Source organism: Pygocentrus nattereri, chromosome 7 (genome assembly GCF_015220715.1).
Source record: "Pygocentrus nattereri isolate fPygNat1 chromosome 7, fPygNat1.pri, whole genome shotgun sequence".
NCBI lineage: Eukaryota > Metazoa > Chordata > Actinopteri > Characiformes > Serrasalmidae > Pygocentrus > Pygocentrus nattereri.
The window spans coordinates 18,458,724-18,477,581 of record NC_051217.1 but is presented as its reverse complement, the minus strand read 5'-3'; the positions used below and the strand labels follow the sequence as shown (position 1 = coordinate 18,477,581).

Below are 18,858 nucleotides of genomic sequence, written 5' to 3'. Positions count from 1 at the left end.
CAGCTTAACAGCAATTAATTGCAAAGTCAATATTTGCCTAGAAAATGAACTTTATCCCCCAAAACACATTTCAACTTCATTGCAGCCCTGCCTTAAAAGGACCAGCTAACATCGTTTCAGTGATTGCTCCATTAACACAGGTGTGGGTGTTGATGAGGACAGGGCTGGAGATCAATCTGTCATGATTAAGTAAGAATGACACCACTGGACACTTTAAAAGGAGGCTGGTGCTTGGCATCATTGTTTCTCTTCTGTTAACCATGGTTATCTCTAAAGAAACACGTGCAGTCATCATTGCACTGCACAAAAATGGCCTAACAGGGAAGAGTATCGCAGCTAGAAAGATTGCACCTCAGTCAACAATCTATCGCATCATCAAGAACTTCAAGGAGAGAGGTTCCATTGTTGCCAAAAAGGCTCCAGGGTGCCCAAGAAAGACCAGCAAGCGCCAGGACCGTCTCTTAAAAGTGTTTCAGCTACAGGATCGGGCTACCAGCAGTGCAGAGCTTGCTCAGGAATGGCAGCAGGCACTGTGAGGCGGAGACTCTTGGAGCAAGGCCTGGTCTCAAGGAGGGCAGCAAAGAAGCCACTTCTCTCCAGAAAAAACATCAGGGACAGACTGATATTCTGCAAAAGGTACAGGGAGTGGACTGCTGAGGACTGGGGTAAAGTCATTTTCTCTGATGAATCCCCTTTCCGATTGTTTGGGACATCTGGAAAACAGCTTGTTCGGAGAAGACGAGGTGAGCGCTACCACCAGTCTTGTCTCATGCCAACTGTAAAGCATCCTGAAACCATTCATGTGTGGGGTTGCTTCTCGGCTCTCTCGCAGTCTTGCCTAAAAACACAGCCATGAATAAAGAATGGTACCAGAATGTCCTCCGAGAGCAACTTCTCCCAACCGTCCAAGAGCAGTTTGGTGATCAACAATGCCTTTTCCAGCATGATGGAGCACCTTGCCATAAAGCAAAGGTGATAACTAAATGGCTCAGGGAACAAAACATAGAGATTTTGGGTCCATGGTCTGGAAACTCCCCAGATCTTAGGTCAATCATCAAGAGACGGGTGGACAAACAAAAATCTACAAATTCTGACAAAATGCAAGCATTGATTGTGCAAGAATGGACTGCTATCAGTCAGGATTTGATCCAGAAGTTGATTGAGAGCATGCCAGGGAGAATTGCAGAGGTCCTGAATAAGAAGGGTCAACACTGCAAATATTGACTTGCTGCATTAACTCATTCTAACTGTCAATAAAAGCTTTTGTTACTCATAATATGATTGCAATTATATTTCTGTATGTGATAAAAACATCTGACAAACACACATAAAAACCAGAGGGCAGCAGATCATGGGAAAATATAATATTTGTGTCATTCTCAAAACTTTTGGCCATGACTGTATATATATATATATATATATATATATATATATATATATATATATATATATTTAGTACTATATATATTTAGTAATTACTATTATATAATTAGTAATAAGAACCATGTTTAATAACTTATATAAATGTAAATTATCTTGTGCAAAACAGTTAAAAACAGAACTGAACAGTAAACTGATAAACCTGCTGTGATTACACATCAGCCCACAACAGCTTCTCTGGCTCGAAAACGGAACTGAATGTTATTTCACATCCAAAATTCTTAAGTCATTTGTCTTATATGTGCATGTTTTTCACTCACGCTGCATCTCTGAGCGTCTGTTCAGTAAATATCACAGTCATTCATGCCGTCAGTGTCAGCAAATGTCAGTGTTTTTTCTGGTTTGGTTTAAGTGAGTGATAGACAGAGCTGCACTGTAGGCAGGGCTAGTGGACACACTGGTCCAACTAGTGGGCTGCTATGCTGAAGGCTAAATCAAGACTAAAGGCTATCAATACGCTGAGAGTACGATGGTTCCTCTGCTCTCAATAACATTAACTCAGACTGTAAACTACCACACTGGCAGATGATTGATTACTGAAACTACACAAACTAGACTGAAATTACACAAACTGCGCTCCATTATGGAGGATCATAGCCACCCACTGCACACCATCATCATGGACAGGAGGAGCATGTTTAGTGGCAGGTTGCTGTCACAGAGCTGCTCAACCAAAAGATTCAGGAGATCCTTTGTCCCCAGAGGCATCAGGCTGTTCAACTCTTCCCAGGGGGCCAGCAGAGAAGGGTGAAGAGAGAGGACTGAATCTGAATCTCATGCTTATCTTGTGTTTCTCTATTCATCTGCACATATAGACAGCGTGCTGCACATATTGCACTTTCTGCATACCTCATTGCGCATCTTGCACATGTGGACACTAGACACTTTATATGCACATATTTATTCATTCATTCAGTGTGGTCATTATATGCCTTTACCTGTAAATTCTTGTACAGTCATTATTGCACTGCATCTCTCATCTCAGGCTATAGATATTATCACAGATTGCTGTATTTTTTCTATTTGTATATATGCTTGTAGATAGGATGTGGTCTATCTATCTATCTATCTATCTATCTATCTATCTATCTATCTATCTATCTATCTATCTATCTATCTATCTATCTATCTATCTATCTATCTATCTATCTATCTATCTATCTATCTATCTATCTATCTGAAAGAAGCAGCTCAGCCAATCAGATTCTGCCATGAGTGTTTTTATTGCTGCTTGTTGTCCCACGCCACAACATGTTAAGTTCTGTCTACTGGCGTGAATGTACGCATCTGAAATTGCTTCATGGTGTCAGTCATAGGTACCAGTATCCCCATCACTAATACCAGTGCTTAGGGCTTAAGGACAAGTATTGGTGCAGATACCAATACAGTATCCGTATTGGTGCAACACTACTTGTAAAGGCTATGATAGATAATCATGACTGCTGCCACTTTCACCATAGTTTGGTAACTTAAGCGAAATTAATAATAAATAAATAAATAAATAAATGAATGAATACAGTTGTATAAAAGATTTTGGCATCCCTGGTCAAATGACGTGTTTTTTTGTTTTTTGCTTAGTTTTTTGTAAGTGAAAATAAGTTAATACATCTTCTACAGAAAACAGACACATTTTAACACACTGTTACTGTTTATTTGCTGAATTTCACATATTGGAAAAAACAAAAACAACTGTGGCCTGTGCAAAAGTTATGGCACATTTTATATTTCTTTCTTTCCAATATGTTAAACTCAGCAAATACATAGAAATTGTGCTCTTTAATTTGCACATTTAAGTTCAAACTTTTGCATACAACTGTAAATTAAATATGACAAATAAAATAAAAATCTCCTGGCTTGCTGTCAGATAGACTTAGTAACCCTACTGCCAAGCCCATCAACTCAAATCAAGCCTTTAACAGGAACGAGCTGTAAGCCTGCTTTCCTGATCTCAAGAAAGTGGACTAGTCTGACATCCGTCCTGTAGTACAACCACATCAGTGCGTGTTTATTTAGCTGTCTGCCATGCTGATTCTCTGGTGGCATAATCCTGCAAATCTCTGTGTAATCCTGTGTAAATCCACAGGTATAATTCCATGATGTCTGCACTCACTCACCAAACATCACCTGTTGCTCTGAGCCAATTGTCACACAGCGATAGATTTTTAACATAAATAACAAAATGCCCAAAATCAGTACAATATCTGGACAAGACTTGCAGTTGCATAAACTCAATGAATTAAGCAATTCCAGCAGTTAATCTGTATTTTAGTCTCATGTTAGACTAAATTGGTGTGACCGAGCAGAGATAGAAGACAGAACTGATATCTTAGCATTTCAGACAGAAATAAAACCTATTTTGTCAAACATAAATATACAATGACCTGTGAATCCATTTCTGTGTTATTGAATTTGCAGAAACCTGTTATGCTGAATGATGAAAAACACAATAATAACTGCCACCATGAACCATGATTTATGATTCTCACTCCACCTTCTCCCTCTAATTCCAGATTTGACATTTCAGTCTCATTTCTCTTGTATACCACCTCTCATTCTTCTAATGTTTCATGGAGGGAACAGAACCACTTGAGTTTTTAATGTCCTTGATGATTCAGAGCATAAACCAGCCATTAGGGGTGTACTTTGTGTACTTCTTGTGCCGGTCCCAAGCCCGGATAAATGGTGAGGGTTGCGTCAGGAAGGGCATCCAGTGTAAAATCTTGTGCCAAAACTATCATGCGGATCACAGATATGATTGCCATACCGGATCGGTCGAGGCCCGGGTTAACAACGACCGCCTCCGGTGCTGTTGACCGGCAGGGTGCCAGTGGAAATTGGACTACTGTAGGTCGAAGACCATCAAAGAGCAGAGGAGGAAGGCGGGTTAGAAGGCAGCGAGAGAGAGAAGGAAAAGCAGGAGTGTGGAGAGGAGAGGAATGAAGGTCAGTAGAGACAAGACGGAATACATGTGTGTGAATGAGAGGGAGGCAGGTGGAAAGGTGAAGATGCAAGGAGTAGAGGTCGTAAAGGTGGATGACTTCAAATATCTTGGGTCAAGCATCCAGAGCAATGGACAGTGTAGAAAAGAGGTGAAGAAGAGGGTGCAGGCAGGATGGAGTGGGTGGAGGCTGATGTGTGACAGAAGGATAGCAGCAAGAGTGAAAGGGAAGGTTTACAAGACAGTAGTGCGTCCTGCTATGATGTATGATTTGGAGACTGTGGCTCTGTCTAAAAGACAGGAGGCTGAGCTGGAGGTAGCGGAGATGAAGATGCTGAGATTTTCGTTGGGAGTGACAAGGCTGGACAAGATTAGAAACGAGCAGATCAGAGGGACAGTGAAGGTGGAGCAGTTTGGAGATAATGCCAGAGAGGCCAGGTTGAGATGGTTTGGACATGTGTTGAGGAGGAATAGTGGATATATTGGTCAAAGAATGTTGGAGCTGGAGCTGCCGGGTAGAAGGAGAAGATCTAGACCTCAGAGAAGGTTAATGGATGTAGTTAAGGTGGACATGGATATGGTTGGTGTAAAAGTAGAGGAGGCAGTGGATAGGGCAAGATGGAGGCAGATGATCCGCTGTGGCGACCCCTAAAGTGAGCAGCCGAAAGAAGAAGAAGATGATTCAGAGCATGAGGATAGCAGTCGAAAGGTTGTGCTGATAGGTACTTATGCCACCCATCACACACAGGCCTGAGTGAACAATTCAGACCTGGATGCAAATCCACACTGGCCACAAACTGTATTCATGAGTTAGCAGGCGACTGCAAACTGCAGATGCTTCTACACACAAAACATCCGAAATGCGTGTATATGCCTCAGTGCCTGCGCTGATAAAAGTTTGTGAGATATTAAAAGGGATTGAGACAGCATAGTAAAGGTGCTTGTACCTTCTGAGACAAGTAGAAGGCAGCGATGCCCAGAGGCCAGAAGCAACAGAGCATGGAGAAGAAGGCCAGGCCCAGGTAGTCCTGTGGGATCATGAGTGGAAAGTTGCTTTCACTGTCCGTGTCACTGAAGTCGTCACTGGAGGAGTCCTGAGAGACACAGAGACACAAGACACAGCTGGAGCGAAAATATAATAGGGCTTGCCAACAACAAACAGAGGAAATGGTTGGCAGACATAAAATAATCAGCTACTAATAATAACCAGTGGGAAATCCTCAGGGCCTCAACGATTTCTGTGAAATAAAAAATCCATGTCTGTAATTTTTTAGTTATTTTTGTTTACTTATTTATTTATTTTTTGTCTAAGTCATCATGATTATTGTATTTAAACTCTACAAGAGTCGTAATAACACTCTTATTTCATTGTTAAGTCTTGGCTGGGAACAACAGAAAATTACCCAATCAGGATTTCTTTTGAGGTGGTATCTTGGTAAACACAGCCAAGCAAGCTCTCCTATTAGTTAAGACTTCAGGAGCTAAACTGAAGGCCTAATACATCAAATTAACCTCTTACCTAGGAAATGACAGTGGAATCAACCAATCATGTTATAGTTATATCACTGACCGTGAATATGAACCATAGTCTAACCAGGTTTCAAGCAGTTCTATGTCAGCACTCTTTACTGAAAGAGTCACTGTAAAACTGCTATATGGTAAAATATATGTTAATGTCTGTTACAAGCATCAAAAAAAGCCATTCATCATTACAAGATACAGCTGTCTGTGTTTAACCTAGAATGGCCAAAAAAATATGGTCCTGGGAATAATGTAGTGCTAACATATCCCACAGGGATGCAGACAGAAAAGCATTACTGTAGAGGTGTGTTTTTCCTTTTTTTTGACCGATTGTTAACATTTATGGGCCAAAGTGCAGGCCTTGTTGTTATTTATTATTACAATTTAGATTGAAACACTGTAAACTTCACACCAGGGTGTGTTTTAAGAACTTTTTCATCAATATTTCAAAGGTTTTTGGGAACACCAACAACATATTAATTGATAAATAATATGCTGTACTGACTTATTTATTGTAATCTCTTTATAATTTATCGGAGATCACTCTGTTTCAAACACAAGGCATTCTGGATGTTACATTTATAGCTTTCTGAGTCAATAAAGAATCATCTACAGCTCTGCTCATCATTCTGGATGCATCTAACATTTAACATTTTTTGTGTCTTCCTACCTAGAAATATACTGTGAGCAAAACCAGAAAAATAACAATTTAATATTTTAATGTGATTTAGCAGGAATACTATGTGCATTAAAGGTCATAATTTTTCCTTTAAGAAATTTTGTAGCAATAAGATTTGATTCTCAGCATCTGCTTGGCACACCTGGAAAGTTTCAACAACTTGGGTTCTGCTTTATGGTTTGTCCTCTGCCTTCTGCTAAAACATCCTTGTGAATGTATTATTCCTGTATTCTTCCAAACGCATCTGCCCGAACAATGAATAAACTTTGTCTGGTGCCTCTTAGGTAATGTGACTGAATGAGGTTATGCCAAATGCGCACTAGCAGAGCTTGCCTTCGGGCGAATCGTGACTCATGTTCTTTTAAAAAGAGCTACATTTTCAGTCTGTCTCTTCCCCTCTGACCTTGTCTGAACATTCCTCCTGTTTCAGTCACTCTGAGAGAAAAAAAACGTAATTTCCTCCAGATGTGCTTCACGCACCATTTATCTCATATAACATGCTGCTGATTGTGTCTTGCTGAATGCATAAAAAAAGGCTATTAAATTTAGCAGGGAGGAAAATTAAAAATTGAATTGTCACAATAAACAAATGAAAGAGAAGCTGGCAGAACATTCTCGACGACGATCTCAGGCTTCTACCTGAAAATGAAAAGGTGCTGTCGATGACACATGTATTGTCTGGTGATGGGACAGGATTAAGGTAAAGGTGTAAAGCAGAGATAGAGACTCACAGAGATTAAGAGAACTATCAGGACTCCGGGTTAGGTAGCATTTAGTGGTGTGTTTGGATGATCCAAAATATCTGAAGAAGGGTTGAACTTGAAAGGGTTGCCAAAATTATAAATATGATGGTAAACTTGGGCAAGTTCCTTGTTACTTAACCTATTAGTTAATGTATTTATGTATGTAATATATCATCAGCCAGTACATTCACTGATACCATGTGAATACAGTAGGCAAAGCTGACAAGCAACGTAGCATGTAACCTCTTAAACTGTTATTTACTTATTCATCTTTTGTTCATTGTTTAAAGGAATATCCTACAAGGCTGCTTCATGTAGTGCCTAACAACACCATTTAACCATGGTGAAATGACTCTAACACATGGCTCAAGTATACTATTACCTTATTAATTATTATTAAAACACAGACAAATAGAATATAACAAAATACACCAACAATAAAGAAATAAATGATATTACAATAAACAACTCTTCCACCGAGCAACATTGTTACCTGTAGGCTATGGTTTACAGTAAAAGATTAGCCCATGAAGCACACAATGGCCAGGTTTTAATAACCTGGCTCATTAATACAGAATTCAACTCATGGGCATGGCTATAAACAGTTGGATGCAAAAGTTTGGGCACCCTGGTCAGTGAGTTAATTAAGTCCTTTAAGACTTTACAATGGAAAGGATGTCCAAACTTTTGCACATGCAACAATTGCTATTTTATTTATTTTTGCATTTATTTGTTTTAGCTTTTATTAGCATTACAACCCCAACCACAACCTGTAAGTTGCCATGCTGTGTGATTTTATTCAATTTTTGACAATTCAATTTTGACAGACTCTCATAGATTGAAAGATGCATTGTAAGCTGTAATTTGCTTATTAAAAGCTGGTAGCTAGTATAGGTAATGCTAGCCTCTTTACACAGAGTTTCTTTTTCTCTCCCAGCCTCTATTTCAATATCTTTCCTCTCTGTGTGCCATTGCGGTGCCTCACTGTAAACCTGCAAATCAGCACTGAGTTCATCAATAAAGAGAAAACAGCTTCTTTCATTCTAGGACCAAATCACAGGGTTGTAAATGGACATGCAAAACCACATCTGGGCATTTTCAGCCCAGACCAAAATCACATACCTTCTATGCAGATATCAGAGAACAATTAAACATACCGAATAAATGAATTCTATGGTACGTTTAAGGATATGCCGATGAAAATGTGGCTTGTGAAGCCCTGATATGGTCTCTGACTATGAGTTGATATAATGTGACTTGTGCTTACATTCATCTCCAGAGGGACATTTCACAAAGATTACATAATTTAAGTGAAAATAACTCACAAATTCCAACATTATTATTTTTTTAAATTTCTGAAATAGTGAACACGTAAACAAAGTCGCTCAGTGGTCTGATGTGAAGTGCGTCATTCTAGAGAAACTTACCAAATCAGAATTGTTCACAGGGGTGGTGTTAGGAACCAGATGCCTGACGAGGTAAATGCTTCTAAAAGCTCCCTCACAGAACCTTATTATATAATTATGTGTCATGCATTATGGTTACAAATAAACCTGATGTCTGAGGTGTTCGATGAAGGTTTTGGCCTAAAGTTTTAAATCCATTTATGGCAAAGCGGTACATGCAATATATTGTGAGGCCCTAAAGTTTTTTTTTTCTTTTTTTCAGGTTCACTACTGTTTTACCATCATCAACATTACATATAACACCATGCATATGTTGACTGGTTGTGTTGGAAAGTGAATAAAATGTTTATATATGAGTGAAAGACATTGCTACTCCTATCACCACCACTGTTAAGAAATCAGAGTTTCTCTACAATGAACCATTTCACATCAAACCACTCTGAATGACTTTGTTTACATCTGGCCAATTGAATAATGCCATTTTTTTTCTTTAAATAGAAGGAATTAGCCTTTACATCAAGCCCTGTCCAGTAGTAAGTAAGTCAGGGACATTTCCTCTAGGCAATTTGTACTTTGGGCTTAGGTTATAATGCTTTACTAGTTGTGAAACATTGCAAATGTAGCAGTTTTACACTCGACCTCCTGGTGAGAATCACTGTTGGCACACAATGAATAGTAATGAACAGTGACAGTAAGAACCGCAAGCACGGCTCAACGAGGAGCCCAGCGATTCCACCGAGTGACAAATGATTTCCATGATGACTATGTTTTCTCACAGGGATGTGGTGCCATTGTGCATTTGTTTGATCTGTTTTATGTGTCAGAATTGAGGTGGCACAAAGGGAATAGGGAGAGCAATGTTGTCAGGTGTTCTGAGTCGGATCAGAGGAGTTTGATGTTCTCCACTCTGTTGCCCTTTTTCAAAGGTGCCCCATAGATGGCAAAAACCTACACCAAACCAAATCTCTATTCCATCTTAACTCATTTTAGGGGACTGAAAACTGAATTTAATATCACAGACTCTATTTTACACACCCGCTCCTTGAGTACTGGCGTATGAAATAGTGGCTGGCGCGGACGTCATCAGCGCTGAGGCATTATTATCTATACAGCAGTGGATGCAGAGCTCTTTTTTAAATGATTGTGCTGGATGTGCTGATGACTGCCCAAGCTTACCCCTCGCTTTGCTTCATGCCTTTTGATTTTTCAATTTAAAAGCTCATCCTCATCCTCATCCCCCCCCTCACCACACATCTCACCTCACCCAATCCTGTCCCAAAGTGAATGTGTCTATACTTACTAAGTGACCTCACATTGTCTTAGCCCTTCCTTTGGTCAGGACACAACCACAACAACTAGGAAGAGAGCAGGCTGAAATAGGAAACAGACCCAGCTGGTGTTGTAATGCCGGTTGTATTGTTGACATACATGATTGAGCCTTTTTCGATTTGCATTTTGGAGTCTGGTTGAAAAGATAACAGTAAAGCCAGCGGTGCCATATAAGCTTCTGTTTGTTTGCAGACTGCTAGACAAAAGTTTGGGGACACCTAATTTTTCAAAAGGAATGTTTTTTTGTCATTTCGCAATAGTCTAGCGCTGATTTGTGTATGTGTTATTAACAGTGCTACCTTAAGAATAATGCTAAGGTCCACACACTTTACCCTTTTTGTAAGAGTGGGAAAAATATTCAATTCCCATATGTGTTGATATTCTATCATGAAAGATCCTGAATTGATTAAAATTTTTTTAAAAAGAACTAATAATCAGATTTTTATTTCATGTTTTTAAGTCACTAATTGTCACAATGTATATAGGTGAAAGAAAGGTCAGAAACCATAGCCAACATGACCCTACAAAGAACACGACTTTGCAAATTTAACATGTTTTGAATCTATACAAGGCAGAGAGGGGTACATGCAGTGTGCGAAATAGTTAAGTTAGAAAGAGATAGAAAAGTTATTATTTTCAGATTCAACACTTTTTTTTTTACAGTTATCAACAGTATATATATACAAACTCATAAAACACGTGTAAGGTTCACTGGTTGTTTTGGATAATGAATAAAAAGGTTATATTTGCATGGTAGATATTATGGTAATGATATTCCTACACATTTAAAAATGATGGTTCTTCAAGGGTTCTTTAGTAAAGAATGGTTCTATATTAAGAGACCTTTATTAGTCCCACAATGGGACAATTTCACCTCCCTAATCGAACCCATCCGTGCAGTGAAACACCACACACACACACACACACACACTAGGGCTGGGCAGCCCTATCCACAGCGCCTGGGGAGCAGTTGGGGGTTAGGTGCCTTGCTCAAGGGCGCCTCAGTCATGTCCTGTCGGCTCAGGGCATCAAACCAGCGACTTTCTGGCCACAAGGCTGGTTCCCTAACGTCCAGCCCACGACTGCCCCCATGGAGAACCATGAACACCATGTAGAGAATGTGTTGAAGATGCATCTATATAGAACATCAGCAGAGATACATTAAAAGAATAAATATAAAAAATGTAAAAGAATTTATTCTTCACTTCGTTTAAATCTATTAGATGAGGATATAACAAATGCGCTGAGTTTAGGCTACAATCTAATTACCAAAGCTATCACATCTTGGCCTGAATCGAACCATGAGGTGCCTAGAAGTCCCATTGCTACCTTGTTGTGAAGTTAGCTCTCATTAATACTCAAACCTGTCAGGTGTTTGAACCACCTTTGGGCCAAAAGAGTTTCAGTCTGTGCTTTTAACAGTAGCTTTGAAAAGAAAACTGTCAAATCAATATTTCGATGAACTTTGATGAACATGAAGCTGAGTGGTGCAAAATATTCCCAAAGTCTTAGTACATTCAGTTTCTTTTAGAATAACAAAACCTGAGGATGATACACTTAAGCCTCACCTCAAAATCCGGCAGCAGGTCATCCTCGTCCTCCATGCTGTAGGACACGCTGTGAATGTCTCTGGTTTCTGCCAGCAGCTTCCGCTCCAGAGGCGACCCAGGACCAATGTCCACAAACGTGGTTTCAAGGTACTCCTTGGTGTGGAGACCAAGGGAGTCTGCAGGGCCCCAGACAGGAGCAGGAGGGTAAAGGGACTCCAGGGTACTGGGTAGGGAACCTGGGTCCAGCAGCTGTTGCTGCTGCTGTTGCTGTTGGTCTGTGGAAGTGCAGTAGCTCCCCCATGTCAGTGGGGGCGCTCTTTTTTCCTCTTCACGTCTCACCAAAGCACCCTTGAAGAGTCCACCCATTTCGGTTGAGTGCTTGGGGCTTATGGCCAAGAGTGGGTGTTCCAGTTCATCCTGACTCTCCATTCTGTGTTAAGGGGTGCAGATGGAGAGGAAGCAACCGCATTAACAGAACAATTTACGCTGAGCGACAAAAGCTCCCTTGAATGCAGTGTCCAGCTTTATTCTGCACTGGCCTTAGTGGCAACAATAATCCATCTCTAATCCAATTTTTTAATTTTTGCTTTATTCCATCGCTTGTTCTTAGACCGCAGATACAAGCATGAATCATGAAAGGGGAGGGGTAGCGGAGGCCTACGAAAGCCCTGACCCCCCTTCCCTCCCTCCCTCGCCTCTTCTCCAGCCCACCAAGGTTGCGTCAGGAGAGCGGCTGTTTCCGTCGTGTTTTTAAGCTCCTCCAGCTCTTGCAGGTTTCGCTCTCTTCACATGTCAGGAGCTATTTGTTCCGGGCCGTGTTGGTCGAACACTGGGCCTGGCACACACATTTTCCCATGATGGGAGGATTCTGTATCTGATAAATATGCTAATGTGCTTTGCTTTGCATGGAGGGAAAAATGGAAGTCACTTTCAGTGACGGAAAGCCTTGATTAGCACTGAAAACTCACCCTTTCATCATTCCATGCTATCTTCAGGATGGGAAAGAGTAGAAGAGAGATTCAACTGCCAGCTTCCCTAAAGGGCTCAAGCTGACTGTCTGTTCCAACTGCTAATCAAAATTTATTATAATGGGCTTCTGTGGTCAGAGTGCACAACTTTTGAATTCCAAGCAGATAATTATGACAGAAATGGTAATAACTCACAAAAATGATCAGGGCTGGGGGGAATATACATTTGGTACGACAAAAACTTGCTTTGGGGATGCTGGATCAGAAAAACAGCAAACAAAAATCAGGGCAAATAAGATGCCCTTGAAGACCAGTGACAGGCTGTTGAAAGCGTTATGAGCTGCACAAATGCTGTAAGAAGCAAAACAATATGTATTTTTGTTGTTTTGCTTCTCTTCTCAGTTCTGCAGAATGTTTTCAGGGTAGCCTGAAACCTGAAATCCTTTGGTCAGCCGGTCTCTTCGCTACTTCTTCAGTTGGGTGCTGGAAGGGAAAGTGATGATGAAGAATTCATGGTCCTCAGGTATTGATTTATGGCCTTGTGTATGTGTGCTGGCCCGAGCTCTCCTGTGGGACATGTATTTTTAATGCGTTGTGCTCTCTCAGCCCGAGCTTCAGACGAAAACAGGCGGGAAGTTGTCCAGGGCCGTGACTGATGTCTCTCTCTGCCTCACTCACTCTCTCGTCTCGTCTCAGAGTCCCGTGTTGCACTACCAAAAAGAGAACAAGGTCACATACAGTGTTTGTGCTGTCTAATTCACAATAGTGATGCTCAATAGACACAGTGGAATTCCAGGTCAACAACACCCCAGTGACTCTGCGTCAGAAGACCGGACAATGACCTCTCAAACTTGGAAAAAGAGGGATGACCATGGCAGAGAGTGGATGCTGAATCAAAGGACATCAGGCCCAAGCATTCATGTAGTTCCTCTCAAGGTGCACAATTTATGTAAGTAGGCCGGACCAAAATAAGCTGATTGATAATGGTGCTAATTTTAAGGGGCTAAATATTCTGAAAAAATGATAGCATCTGCAGAAATAATTGCTGTGATGGGTGTGAGTGGATGATGACTGTCACTTTAGCAGCTTCTTTAAAGACTGGCTAAAAACCATGAGATCCTCAGGCGTGAATATTTTCTTCACTTATTCTTTTTAGAGCTTTAATCAGGCCTGAAATTTTGGTTCAAATCCAAGCCAGACCCTGTTCAATGCACAGCATTTGGATTTGAGTATGAACCTGATCCATGTCCAACAGAAGTCTGTCTGAACCTGAATTGACCTACATTATTATGTTTTAAGAAAGTGCAACAAGTTTCTGTACTAAACTGACCCAAACTGACCCAAAGTCAGACAAAGAGTCAAACAAAACTAGACTGGATAGCCTCGGTTACTATGTGACAGTACAAGCATAATTACAGCACAGATAAATAAAAACAAATTAATATGAAATTACGATATAATCAAACACTCAGCTGTCCAAAATTGACTCTAAATCTGAGTTTAATTCATTTATTCAACAAGTAATGATTTTAAGCAACATTTCAAAGATTTCTAAGATTTTCTAGTCTGGAAAACTTTCCACACTGTGCTTTTCTCATGCTGTGCAGTGCTGATATAGTGAAATGTTAACTTCACATGTTTAATCCTTAAACTCAGAGTCTTTGTTAGAACTCCTTGCACAGAACATATAGAAAATACAGCTGTTATCAGAACAAAACCTTGTATCTCCAAAATGGCAACTTTACAGGAGAAGGAAAAGACATACTCTACTTTTAATGTAAGTCAATGGAACCAGAATCTTTTCCAAGTCATTTCTTTTAATCCTTTCATCATGAAATTTACACACAATATAAAGGCCATCAGGCATTTTCAAATTATGTCAAACCCTGAAAAATGACAAAAATAGAAATACAAGGTTTTGTTCCGACAGCAGCGATATAAAAACAATTTTGGCCAAACACATTAAACTAAACTAAACTTCTCATGAATCAATTCACTATATATGTTCTGTTTTCTCTCAAGCATAGGCCTTGTGGACCTTGGTGCTGAGTGAGTGATTCCATTGTGCCAGATTAAAAATGATTTCAGGTAGTAAATGTAGTAAAAGTAGTGAAGAATAAAGTAAGAAGAAAACCTAAAGCAGGGTAGAAATAGGAGGCAGGCTGTAAGAATTTGAATGTGATATTTGAATCTGACCTGAGCCTGACACATATTTGGAAAATGACATCTGAATCTGACCAAAACGAACTGGCAGTCAGGCTCCGACAGATTCAGACAAATATTTCAAGCTCCAATACCTTTTTTAATAAAAAAAAAAAATCTTGTTCATTCATGTTGCATGTTTTAATAAGGCAGTGATACTTCATGGCTTCTGAATTGTGTGTTCCCTGGAACGGACAAATATAGAGATATGAATGACATGACAAGTCAGCCAGGTGCACAACCAGGTTTGTTTACATTGTCCTGAAATTCTAGATATGACAGAAATGTTAAACTGAAATTATGTCTGGAGAGTTTGATTATCCTGTGTTGGTAAGCATGGCTCATAACAAGGCTCAGTTTGAGTCTGTGGCTCTCGCTAATCTTTGCAGTTGCTGGGAAGACTAATGCAATACAGCATTCAAACATTCAGAATGGAGTTTAAAGTCATCTTCCCCGTAGAACGAAAGAGCAGAAATGCTAGCACCCATATAAAAAGCAAATATGTGTTTAATATTTCAGCAGGTCTATCACCACTATTGCATGCTGTGTATCTGATATCACAGAGCATAAAATGTCAACGGCACAGACTATTCAGATTTGTTTTATACCAACATAGCTGGCGTTTTTTTTTTCATTATACCCTTCTTTTATTTATTAACACAGGAGGGTATTGCAAATGCCACCATATGTTTAGCTGCATTTTATGAATATGTTCCATGTTGTGATGACAAATCAGCTGACAGCCTTGATAAATGGCTAACACTAAAGCTCACTGTTGCATTCGAAGATAAATGTTGCAATGCTAGGCTGCATCTTCAGATAAACTAATGAGCTAAAAAGTTTCTGCTGGATGCTGAAGTATTTTCTGATCAGCGGATAATGTACCAACATGTTGTTTGCCAAAACATGTCTTTTCGTTGTTTCTGGACTTAGCTGACATCAGGTGGATTAGCTGGCCTAGTTAGCAATACAGGCCTGCTATCTCTGCCTTCTCTGCCACATCCTCAGCAGTGCGTCCTTGGCAGTGTGTTCATGTTCAGCCACTCATGTTTCGGAGCAGCAAAGGCCCCAGGCACCATTACACACATACTTAGTGTCAAATATGAGCAAAATCAGCATGTTTCACTGAATTGTTTGCCTGTATATTTCCTTTGTCTTCCTGAGATGAAACAAATCAAATCACATTTATTGTCATATCACATTTACGCAGGTGGAAAGTGAGTGAATATATATATATATATATATATATATATATATATATATATATATATATATATATATATATATATCTAAGAAGAAAAAGCTGTATATATGTGGGCAGGTTAGGGAACCAGCCTCGTGACCGGAAGGTTGCCGGTTCGATCTCCAGAGCTGATAGCACGTGACTGAGGTGTCCTTGAGCAAGACACCTAACCCCCAACTGTTCCCCGGGCGCTACGAATTGGGCTGCCCACCGCTCCGGGCAAGTGTGCTCACTGCCCCTAGTGTGTGTGTGTGCTCACTAGAGTGTATGTGGTGTTTCACTTCACAGATAGGTTAAATGTGTAGGTGAAAATTTCCTCGCGGTGGGACTAATAAGGGTCACTTAATCACTATATACACACACACACACACACACATACACATGTGACTGGCCACTTTATTACACCTTGCTAGTAAAAGGTTGGACCCTCTTTTGCCTTCAGAATTGCCTTAATTCTTCGTGGCAGACTTTCAACAAGGTGTTGGAAACATTCCTCAGAGATTTTGGTTGGTTATTTGAGTTATTGTTGCCTTTCTATCATCTCGAACCAGTCTGCCCATTCTCCTCTGACCTCTCACATCAGCAAGGCATTTTCTTCCACACAACTGCTGCTCACTGGATACTTTTTCTGACCATTCTCTGTAAACCCTAGAGATGGTTGTGCGTGAAAATCCCAGTAGATCAGCAGTTTCTGAAATACTCAGACCAGCCCATCTGGCACTAACAACCACGCCACGTTCAAAGTCACTTAAATCACTTTTCTTCTCCATTCTGATGCTCGGTTTGCACGTCCGCAAGTTGACTTGACCACCTCTACGTGCCTAAATGCATTGAGTTGCAGCCATGTGATTGGCTGATTAGCTATTTGTGTTAATAAGCAATTGAATTGTACCTAATAAAGTGGCTGGTGAGTGTACACTAGTATTGCACTATTCCAATGTACAGTTTTACAGTAATAAGTTATGGAATTAAACTATGAAATGTGCTGCTGTTCACATTCCGTATGTGTAGTTAGTCTGAGGTAGATAATAAATGAGATGCAGGTACACAGAATACTGATATAGAAATCTTCCAGACTGTACAGGATACGGATAGAAGATGTACAAGATGTCAATCTATATGTGTAAGTACAGATTTGCTGGACTGAAGGTGCAGTAAGATCAGAGTGAGTCTGTTGGTGTGGATGAGGTTTAGATTGTCCATGGAGATGATGACTCAAGAGGTGCAGTGACAGGCCTGCAGACCAATACACCAGCACTACTTGCTGTTCAGCAGCCTGATGGCCCGGGGAAGAAACCGTCTCAGAACCGGCTGGTTCTGGACTGGTAAACATACTGTTAACCCCAGTTAAATCTGAGCAGCACAAATTTCCACTCCTCATTTCTGTAATCACTCCACTCCAGCACCGCTCTGGGTTTTCAATTTCTGACTCCCTGCCTGCTCCTCGCTCACACGTAAGAGACACCCTGCTCAATGTCCGCTCCATATGATCCACACTTATTTATTTGGAGTGGTCCTTTGTAAATGATTAATTAATGCTTAACAGAGTATCAGTCACATACCAACAATATATCAGTGAAGTAGCAGTAGTGAAGCATCTGAATACACTGAAGTAAATATCTTGTAGATGTTCTGTTGATACATTACTTTCATTAAGTAGATGTTTTGTTAATATGTCACTTCCACTACGTAAGACCTAACCTTGCCAAACTTACACAACACCTAACCCTAACTTTAACCAAATCTCCAATCTTCACCCTGGCCCTTAATTTTACTGTAACCTCAACCCGAAACTTAATTCTAACCCTCACTCTGGCCAAAACCCTATCCATAACCTCAACCCAAACCTAATCCACCTGCAGAATAGTGCCAGCAGTGTCTCTATAACAGCTTGTTGAGATGGTCTGTACCATCCTGTTACAAACCTGTTCAGTGATCTATCATGTTAACATCTACAGATATGAACTTGGACACCCCAGATGAAGTGAAAAACAGCTGAATTCAACAGATTATGAACAAATTTTATTTACAGTTAGTTTAAAAGCTCTAGATAATCTATTAAATGTATTCACTTGTGCCTCATCACTGATATGTTGGTGACATGTTACAGAGAGTCTGTTGATTGTTTATTTCATCTAAAAAGGACCTCTCAAAATAAAGTGTCACCTATTTATTTCATGTCGTGAATGTATGGACAAGACACTACATACTTTATTTCATGAATTATTTTATTTATGGCTGAAATACTAGTTAAACATTCAAACAACTCATTTCAGAATCTTTGGGCTTGAAGCGACGGCCCAATCTAGAAATCTGCCGAGGGCAAACACATGTATGTGCTTTTAACACAGTCTTCTTTAACGTTCTTGGGACTCACGGGTGGAGTGGTACTGGAGTGATTTCAGAGCAAGAGAGAAGAATGCTCCAACTTTCTGAAAAGCAGCTCCAGGCAAAAATCACATCACTCCTGGTCCATACAGCTCATATACTTTGTACCTGAGTAGTGATTTCAGTACTCAAATACTAGCATCTCAAACATCCCTCGCTTTATCAGTGGAATTTTTTCCAATACTAGTTCACTGGACCTCAATATAAACTGATATTATCAGCTAACCAATATCAGTCTTTCCTCATGAAATATAATGCTGTTACAATTGGTGCCAACTCTGTACGGAAACACAGTCATCGTCACCGTACCTACATAATTGGTGTTGCTTTGTGAGGACTCTATCTTTACCCTGTAGCACTTCCACTCATATGCATGTACTTGCGTGAGTGGTCTATTCTGGGCACGTGGCTGATTCAAAGGTGGGAAGCAACAGCTTAAGGTCACAGGTCA

At 40.2% G+C, this 18,858-nt stretch overlaps 1 protein-coding gene across 1 annotated transcript in view; it reads right to left on the bottom strand.

Annotated features, from left to right (window-relative positions):
* tmem91 (transmembrane protein 91) overlaps nucleotides 1-18,858 on the bottom strand; it is a 60,663-nt gene that overhangs the window by 6,023 nt on the left and 35,782 nt on the right. The window contains exons 2-3 of the mRNA XM_017698614.2: nucleotides 11,625-13,284; nucleotides 5,326-5,472 (exon numbers count right to left, since the gene is read on the bottom strand). Coding sequence (XP_017554103.1) covers nucleotides 5,326-5,472; nucleotides 11,625-12,035 — 558 coding nt within the window. The 5' untranslated portion in view covers nucleotides 12,036-13,284. The remainder of the gene's footprint in view (nucleotides 1-5,325; nucleotides 5,473-11,624; nucleotides 13,285-18,858) is intronic.